Consider the following 10054-nt stretch of genomic DNA (forward strand, 5'->3'; position numbering starts at 1 on the left):
AACACAATATGAAATATTGACAGTATATGAATCATGATGTATGTATGTATGTATGTATGTATGTATGTATGTATGTATGTATGTATGTATGTATGTATGTATGTATGTATGTATGTATGTATATACATATACATATGTATATGGCCCCGACCCCCCCCCAGAACTGATAACTGTACATATTTTGTTTTTCTTATTTTTAAACTGTTTATATGATGTTCTGCGTAGTAGTGTATATCTGTCTGTCATTTCATGTCACTATAAATGAAGTACAAAGGACCCCAATTGAAACAAGCCTATGGAGAGTGACTTGGGTGTTTTATCCTATTAGCTGACCTTGTTTTGAACTGTACTTTTCATGTGCTTTGTTGCACATGTACAAGCTCACAACACGCCTGCGTTGTGAGCTTGTAGATCTGCTATTTTCAAAAACAAAAGTAAAACATCTGGAACATTTTAAATCTTGTATAGGGGTCCCTGGCTCAAAATAGCTTCAGATGAGCGGTCTGTGGACAAATACGTATTAATTTTAGGGTCCTTGACATTTAGTTTGACACAGAGAAATATTGTGAGCTTATAGATCAGCTATTTTCAAAATGTTTGCCTCATTCTTATATTGTTTGACAATTTGGCCAATCTTTGACCAGTTTTTATAGTAGGTTGTTTGTTGATTACTTTTGATGCAGTAATGGTCTTTTTTCTTTTCTTTTTTGAGGTATCAAAAAGGTTTTAAAGGTCCTAAATTGTCACTTCACTGTCATCTGGGCACCTCCCAAAAAATCATGTGAGGACCCCCCTGGGTCTCCCGACCCACAGGTTGAGAACCACTGCCGTAACGTTGCTATGGAGACGATTGTTTTGGACATTGGTGCAATCTGAGAAACTCGCTTATTCAATGGCAAAGGGCGATAAAAAGAAGAAAACAAAGGGTGCTGATAAAGCTACACCCGAGTTAACGGAGAGTAAGGTCTTGTCGGATGGCTCTGTCAGTTTTGTGTTGGAACCAGGTGTCGAACACGAACAGGAGTCGGAACAACAGTCAAATTTGACAACCTCGTTCACTTCGCAAGTCGACCCGTTAACCAACAACCCGCAGGAGAAAAAACAAGAAATATATGAACTTCCTGACCTTTCTGATGTTATTGTTAAGAGGTAAATCGGTATTAATTTAATATAATTCAAAGATGAAGTAATGACATGTTTAGCCCTGAAACATGACTGTCACATATTATATGACAGTCATGGATGAACTTCAACCTGGTGTTTTTTAGTCCGTAGGCCGACATAAACCTTCAGATTTCAAATATAAAGTGCTTACCCCATGGCCACGGATGTTACAATTCTGTACGGGTACTCAGAAGTACCTGTATATTCCGTATTGTTCAATAAAAAGTATTTTAATCCGATTGGTGGCCATTTTCTCCGTATTTCCTCCATATTATTTCAACTATGCGACCCTATCGGTTGGGAGGTGTACTGCACTCTGATACATACACCGGGTATGGTCTAGTATAATTAACTTACATTTTACACTTACAGGTATGAAGGAGAAAAGTGTAAAGACCGTTTTCATGGAGAAGGTGTTGCATATTTTCAAGGAGGCCATGTGTACAAGGTAGGCTACATGAAATAAAATAAAATTGCGCACCTTGATGGGAACTTGTGAAGTTTGTAAGTAAGTTTGATTAACTTAACATCAGCAAAGCAAAGGCCGCCTTGCTCAAATATTATTAATATTTATTTTTCTCTGAAGGGTATGTTTTCAGAAGGACTCATGCATGGACGTGGTGTCTACATGTGGGCAAATGGAGTGAAATATGAGGTATATTATTCAGTGATGGCCATTAATTCACAAACTTTGGCATATAAAGAAAAAAACTAAGTGAACTGATCTTTCTAATGTGACAGGGGGAGTTTGTGTCTAATGTGCCCATGGGCCATGGAAAATACACCTGGTTGGATGGAAGCACCTATGAGGGAGAGGTGTTCAATGCCATACAACATGGGGTTGGAACCCACAAGTGTGCCTCTGTGATATTCAGAGGGACATGGCATCGTGGCAAAAGACATGGCAAGGTATGATTTTCCAACTAGGCCTCTAACCCTTTTAATCCAAAGAATACTTGCTTGCTACTAGGTATTTTCTGCACTGCTGTATTATGAAACCCAATTTGCCCTATGTTATACTTAAAACGTTTTTTTTTTTAAAGAAAAAGATAAGAATGTTCATGAAATATAATGACATGCCCAAAATAGGGTCGCCAGGTTGAATGAAACTGACTCATGCAAAAGCTAATGTGTTTAACTGTTGCTTACTATTAGGGTACAATCCATTACAACCGGGATGCAACATCCTGGTTTGACGGAGACTGGGTGCATAACAACATAGAGGGATGGGGAGTGAGACGGTATGCAGTGAAAAAACAAAGACAAAGCACAGTTAGTTAGTTTGCCTTTGTTTGAATACTGTCCTTGATATAACATTACATTAGGCCCATCATGTAGTATTTGAATTTCCAATGAAAATGATCATGAACATGATAATGACTTCTGTTTCCTAATAGCTACCCATCAGGTAACCTTTATGAGGGTGAGTGGAAGAACAACCAAAGGCACGGCGAGGGAACTATGAAGTGGCTACACCTGAAGCAGGAATACAGTGGGACATGGCACAACGGTGTTCAGGTATGAAAAAAACATCAATATACACTGCTAAATCCTGAGTGATAATTTAACGCAGACAGTGTATAAATGGAACCAAGTGAATGGGTCCAATTGGTTCCAATTGTACACTCTGTTTACAATTATGTTCCTGTGTAAAGTTCTCATTTTTCATTTTACTTTCATGTCAGATGATAGATTTTGTTTATTGTAGCCTATAATATATTTGCTACTATGTTGCTAAATTGTGTTTTCTTAATTGGAACTGTGTCCTCCTACTAGCCTATTGTTTCGGCAGAGTGCAGATCCACCTTCTATATTTTAGTAAATTTGAGGGATTCCTGCTAGGTCATATAATTCATGTAAGTCCACAGATTCAGTCTCTTCCCTGTAGTTGGTTATATTACAGTACGTTCTATTGTCTTGCTTGTCAGCATGGGAAAGGCACACATACCTGGTTCCTGAAGCGAAAGCCTGGCTCCCAGTACCCCCAGAGAAATGAGTACAGGGGGGAGTTTGTTCAAGGTCAGAGGCATGGACGTGGCACCTTCTATTATGCCGGTGGGGCCCTCTACCAAGGAGGATGGAAGCACAATAAAAAACACGGACAGGTAATATTGATCTGCTGGCGTCTGCATTTCCCTAAATATCATTATTTTGTACTCTTCTATTGATTCCAGCATTCAAAGTTGAGATATATTAAAGTGATGAGTTTGACGTATGACAGCAGCAAAAATGTGCAAGCTCAAAATACATTGCGATGCAATACAGTATGTTTTGAGCTTACGACCAACGTGTGATGGACAATAAATTAACCCTGTAGAACCTGAACTATGAAGTTAAGGTCAGAAAATTCCAAAATTTTGAAAAGGGACACTTTATTGGGTCTTAAAACATTTTTGATTTTGTTTTATTTTTTTTAACATTCCTTTGTATCATTTATTTGTTTGTTGTATCATATTTGATACAAGGGGTATTACAAGGGGTATTTCAAGTCGGTTTTACTGCCTCCCCCTGGCCAGCCGGGGCGCCTGATGGAGGGGAAAGGAACTGGTTGGAATAACGTGTTCCTTCCACGCGCTACGTCCAACCAGGGAAACTCTCCCCTGTCAGGGGATAAGAAGGTCAGTTGGCTCTCATGCACTGAAGGAGGCATGAGCTCGGCCCTGGCCTCCCTAGGTTGGCAGAGGGAGTGTAGTGCCCAGGATTACATAGAGATTGGCACTGGGTGTAAAAAAATAGGGTTACAAAATCGTGGGATAGAAAACAAACAAAAAAACTATAGACCTGTAGTATCAAATATGATACAAACACTTTTGACATCATAAAAAACAAACTCAAATGCTAAATTTTGAGAGCTCATAAGTGCATTCAAGTTATCCAACACTTATTTCAAAATATTAGTAAAGATATACTAGGATAACTTACCCGAACTGCTTAAAAAATAATTGTTTGTTAGTAGTGCATCAACCTCTCCTGTTTAGTTGATGGCAGCCATTTTGGGTCATACCACCTGAGGCTCTGTAACTACCTGCAGTGCAAATGGTATGATCCAGGGGGATGTGTCAGATATGATACAACAGGTTCTTGGTCCAAGTATTGATTACACTGATTTATTAAAAAATCTGTGTAATGTGTGTATCATATATGATACGTTTGGTGACATAGGGTTAAGTATATAGGCCTAGGTTTTTAAGAATCTTCACCTATAATGACATACCCAGAATAGGGATGCTATCATGCTAGGGTTCATATCATGGTTAATTAGAGATTCTAAAAGTGACTCAAATGTTTGTGTCGCAGGGAAAGTTCATATTCAAGAACGGACGTGTTTTTGAAGGGGAGTTTGTGGATGATCACATGGCAGAGTTCCCTTCCTTCTGTTTGGATGGTTCAAAGACGCCCAACCTGAGTGGGATCAGAACTCATACTCCCCTCCCCGAAGACTGTAAACCGATTTCCATTGTTTGTTGAATGTGTCTTACATGCTACTGTATATGTGTTTTATTATGGGTAGGTAGTATGCTTTAGGTCTTGCTACAAATCAAATGTATCATCTGTGACAATAAAATCTTGAAAATGAAGTTGACTCTCTAGTGAATAACAAGTATAAATGAAGTGAAGTGGAGGTATTAGACCTTCTATTGACTGAGTCTACTGAGTGTCATTAATGAGTGTGGTGTATGTTGTTAGGCATATGCCCCAGGAGGCTGTGGGGCTCAGATAGTGACTCGGTGGTGCTCGGGCCGGACGTGGCTCTGGATATTGGATCTCTGCTGGAGAAAGTCCCCAGCAGCCAGAGGGATGTGGAGCGCAAACAGGTCTGGTCACATTTCACAGTGATACACTCAATGTATGCTGTCAAGATTAGAAAAAAAAACAACGTTTCATTTAGAATTCCTGCTGCGAATGTACTCAACACATCAATATACTGTATAATTAAATAATTTCCCCCAAATCAATCAGTCAAATCATTTCTCAACTCAGTATATAACTCAGGCTTTAGGGTTAGGGTTAAAAAGGACAAAAACGTTTAAAATTGGCATCCTAAAATGTTCCCATCCTCACAAGTATAGTAATATACATGTGTGTGTGTGTGTGTGTGTGTGTGTGTGTGTGTGTGTGTGTGTGTGTGTGTGTGTGTGTGTGTGTGTGTGTGTGCGTGTGCGTATGCATGTGCAACAGGTGGAGTTCGTGGTCCTTCGACACATCTCTGAGCTGAGGTCTATCTACAGTTTCTACAGCAGCCTTGGTCACCCTCAGTCGCCAGACAACACCTTCCTGCTGTCTCGCCTGCAGTTCTGGCGTCTGCTGAAAGACTGCTACATCCACCATCATGACATCACTCTGGCACAAGTAGACCGCCTCATCAGAGGTGAGGGGACCCTCACTGTTTCAGTATATCGACTCAATACATTGTGTGCGATTGTATATCGCAAATTTGCTACAGTTGAGAACAGTAAATACACTGTGTCAGTCATATGGTGAAAATATTGTAATTGATGCAAAAGGAGAAATAATATAAATATATCAAAGTAGAGACACCATGTCTTATAAGCAAGTGTGACATTAACTCTAATGATCATGTGTGTGGATGTGTTGCATGTTCTCAGAGGAAGTCCCTCCAGAAGAAGAGGTCCACTCTCCCTTCACTGCCATGCTTCTACGCACATTCATCAGCTGTGTGGTAGTTCTGGCCTACCACATGTACCATGAGGACATACAGTGAGTACTGAAACCTTACTCTGACATGGGAATAAAACAACGTCCACACTGTTAATTTAACCCTGAAAGCGTACAAATGTAACCAAATGGATTTAATGGGGTCAGAACTCATGTTGCTATAATCTCAGTTACAAATGGATAAATGCACAGTGAGCATTTTTCTGTGCAATAAAGAACAACAGTATATGTCTTTCATTGTCCCAGGTCATCAAACAGTGTTTTGGTGGCATGCTTTTCCAAGCTGATGAATGACAACATCCTTCCTAATGCAAAGAATGTAAAAGGTGCATACAGCATTCACATTCCACCACATAGGCTTCTATACACACAGATGACTGTATAAGTACTGTGACTGCAGTCTCACCCTTCCTAAATTCTAAACCTTTATTTTGATTCAGGGCTTCTGTTCAGTAACCCAGTTCATGCAGTGGTTACTGTGAACTACACAGAGAGGTGCTGGGAGATCTATCAGGCCTTTAGTGTAGCTAAGCCAGCATCCTCAGCTGACCGCACCATGACCTGCAGGCACCTTGTGTGGATGTTTAAGGTAACCTTTTTACTTCTTTGAACACTACATTGGTGAGCACAGACTGCTTTCTGACTGGGCTGTACAGCCACCTGATTCGCTCCGCCTCCAAAGTAGGTCAGTAGCTCCTGATTACGCCCAATGAATGGTCTGACAAATCGCGGTAGGTCCGTGTATCGCCTACTCCTCACGTACTCGCCCCATTCAATGGTCTGATAAAACGTGATAATCTCCCATTCAGTGCATTGATAGCATTCGAAGCCGGTGGTACAGCACGGGTGAAGACAGTCCAGTACTCTTTAGATACCTCAATAAAAGTATATTGTGTGCAGTGCACGCCGTAAACAATATGAGAGATCAGAAAACAATGCGATTTTATTTTATTTTTCTGATACGAATATTTTACTACGTTTGTAATAATAGCCCATGTAATTCTTTTAACTGTTTATTTATGTTCTTGTTCTCATTGACTTCAATGCATTCCATCAATCTTCCGGCTCCAGTTTGCCTCCCAGTGCCTGGAACGTGTTCTGTGTGATCTGTCTTTTTTTAATATACTCATTGATCTGGTGTATGGAATTAAGAATGATGGGTGTGGTTTAATTACTTTTCGTTAAGGTTAGACATTGTTTGTAGGTCAAGTTTATATATGGGATTGGTGTGGCGATGATAAGGTTCTGGGCAGGGTGTTCCATGCCTACACTTCCTAGGATAAAGCACTAACCAACAGAGAAATAGGTCTGGAACTGGAAGTATGGCATGTGTTAACTGCAGCAGGGCGCCACCCTGTGGCTCTCTGCATGCAGCCGCCAAGAAACCACATCCCACTACTACACATTTCTATTGTTTAAGTCATTTGTTAATTGATTCATCCTAAACCAGAATGTTAAAGTCAGTCAGTGTTTCTCACCGAAACCAGGATCTTGGTCTGTTTGATGCCAAGCTGACCACAGGAAAAGTATTGAAGATCATGAGTGCAGAGAACATTGACACCGGAGACTGGTCCTGTTACAATCTGGATCTAGAGGTGAGCTCTTCAGCTCTAACAATATCTATGCTTTGTTCCAAATGAGAAAACATATAAGTTAAACGTTTCATGGTTTGACAACAAAAACAAAATAAATCAAAGTAATAATTTCAGAATAGATACAATTGATGTACTTACATCATAATAGTAGCCTACATATCAACGGCAAAAGCTCGACTTGTTGCTTACGTGCACGCAAGAAACAACTGTGCAGTCTGCCTACACTTCTATCCAGTCAATCGCCCTCTCCTGCTCATTAATATTTTACCTGCATCTACTTCTTTATTCCTTGTAGATTACATTCCTGGAGTTCTTGGAAGCTCTCCTAGCCTGTGCTGAAGTGAAGAGCCAGCTGATTGGTCAAGATAGACAGCAACAGCAACAGCCCTGTTCAGATGTAGAGGTCAAACAGGTGAGGTCACAATGATGGAGGCGGCATTAGGGCACCCCCCTCAGGCCAAAAGACATCCATCACATTTAGTTAGGACCTTTCATATTCCCTAGTCTTCTCTCCCGTTGTGTATACTAGAATGTCATTCTCTTGTCTCACTATAACGCCAAACCCTTTCACCCTCTTTGGTTTGATCACTGATTCAATTGTGTGTGTACTGCAATTTTCGGAGTTAAAGTGGGTCTCATGGAAGATGTTTGTTCATGCAGGCTGGAGCTAGAGTGAAGTCCCCCATCTCTCCTGATATCGCCAGTTCCAAATCAGTGGAGGTTCGTCAAGTCTGAAATTTCTATTTTGTTTTTCTCTTGGGATATTTGTATTGTTTTTCTGTCTTTAGTCGTTTCACTGTCTGAAATATCATGCAATATCTCTACAAAATTGGTAATCACTCATCTACTGCCATTAAATTAAATTAAATAACAGCTTCTTAGATAGACAGACCTTAATTTATGCCATGAGTTAAATTAATTTGTCATAGCATATTTCCTACTGTACTTCTCTACACAGACAGCCAGCTCCAGAGACATTCTGCAGTTGTCCTCTTCGGAGTACATAAAGTCCCAGCATAATCTCAGCCCTGTAGCCACCTCTCAGACAGCAGGTTGCTTTTTTCAATATACACACCGGTACCATTTGTGTCATATTGTATGCATATTGTGCTGCACGTTTTGATTAATATGTACAGACGCAGTTATGTAAGTGTATGCTTGTGCTGAGTGTGTACAGTTATGTGCGGCAAATATACAACTTACAGCATGTCTTTGATTATGCTGAGTGTGTACGGTAATGTGCGGCAAACATACAACTTACAGCATGTCTTTGATTAAACTGAACCACACTAAGGCAACATTTGGATAACAGCAGAGGTGATTGTAATTTGATTCCAATCTTTAAACACTGTTCTAACTACAAATCCTTACAGTAAACTATGATGTCAACTACGATGTCACTGTTTTTGTGTGCATTTCTCAGCGATGGCCACTGATTCTGCCACACAGTCATCAGAGGTCCATAAAAAGGAGGAAACTTCTCTTCTGAAGGAGTTGCTGGCTGTACACAGCACAGGTACATTAAACAAGTTTTATCAAACATACAGTATATGGGCATACTCTATACTTTGTCCTACAATACAAAAATTACTTGTATAAGAAGTGACATGGTTGTGCAACAAAGTATAAATTAGGCTTTTAAATATTCCCTGCAAGTCATGCTAATGTAAAAGGTTGTCTATAATTGTAACCAGAACCTGCAGAAAGGGCTGGGGAGGAAGTAAAAGTGATGAGAGTTAGAGGTCCAGAGGCTCATGGTGATGAAATGGATCAGTGGATCCAGAGGACGCACCAGTTCTTCAGCCAGCTCTTCTTCCCTGCATATGACTACAGCAGACTGCTGAGCAGGGAGGTGGAGGAGGAGAGGTTACGCCAGGAGGCCCAGAGACGCATCGGCCTGGCCAAGGTCTTAGAACAGACCAGGTAGTCTGGTTCAAACTAGATATAGAAACCATGTAGAATATTTATATCCAAGGCAAATGAAACTATTTACTTTAGACATTAAGTGATCTCTCCTGTTCCAGGCTGAGAGAGTGGAAGGAGGTAGAGGAGAGGCGGCGGAAGGAGGAAGAGGAGACGGCAGCAGAGAAAGCTGAGGGACAGGATGATGAAGTCAATTCCTCCTCAGTGGCTCAGTCACCGATAGCATCACCATCTCTCCTGCAACTAAAACCCTCTGCTGGCACCGGACCCAGAAGGAAGAAATGAAATATATTCAAACGCTTGTGGAGTGGAGAACCACTGCTTTGATAGCTGATAATACTAGTTACAAAGAAATATCAAATGGTGGAATTGCAGATACCCGTAGCCAGTCCTTCCAACAAAAGGTGATTTACCAATATATAACTGTATTCAGACTGCAATTATTGGAAGCATTCGTGTCTTGTTTGACATCCACGTTTCCCAGACAACTACACAGAAGACGTATTTTTTGGTTTAGGTTGAAAATTGCTTTAGTTCATGTAATTTGATCTTTTGTCTAAGCCCATTACTTTCCATACCCTTATCACCATCACAAGGAAAATAAAATATCACAACAGATTTTTTTAGGTTTAGACTTGGCCTTGGTTTTAGGCCACGTCCTAATCTGTGAAACAGCATGAAGCCCCCCTGTGATC

The 10054-nt window shown here is 40.5% G+C and overlaps 1 protein-coding gene across 1 annotated transcript; it reads left to right on the forward strand.

The window, feature by feature from the left end:
* Positions 1 to 1141: 1141 nt before the first annotated feature.
* Positions 1142 to 9644, forward strand: rsph10b (radial spoke head 10 homolog B; the record flags this gene model as incomplete). Its single annotated transcript, XM_084078262.1, has 19 exons — positions 1142 to 1149; positions 1537 to 1612; positions 1751 to 1819; positions 1906 to 2073; positions 2320 to 2405; positions 2562 to 2682; positions 3093 to 3269; positions 4462 to 4606; positions 4852 to 4979; positions 5344 to 5533; positions 5772 to 5883; positions 6088 to 6167; positions 6282 to 6430; positions 7329 to 7436; positions 7732 to 7848; positions 8395 to 8488; positions 8860 to 8952; positions 9131 to 9359; positions 9461 to 9644. The coding sequence occupies exons 3-19, from the start codon at positions 1754 to 1756 to the stop codon at positions 9642 to 9644; spliced, it is 2247 nt and encodes a 748-aa protein (XP_083934388.1). The 5' UTR covers positions 1142 to 1149; positions 1537 to 1612; positions 1751 to 1753.
* Between the last annotated feature and the right edge of the window lie 410 nt (positions 9645 to 10054).

This window comes from Gymnoscopelus microlampas (genome assembly GCF_963454915.1).
Source record: "Gymnoscopelus microlampas genome assembly, chromosome: 14".
NCBI lineage: Eukaryota > Metazoa > Chordata > Actinopteri > Myctophiformes > Myctophidae > Gymnoscopelus > Gymnoscopelus microlampas.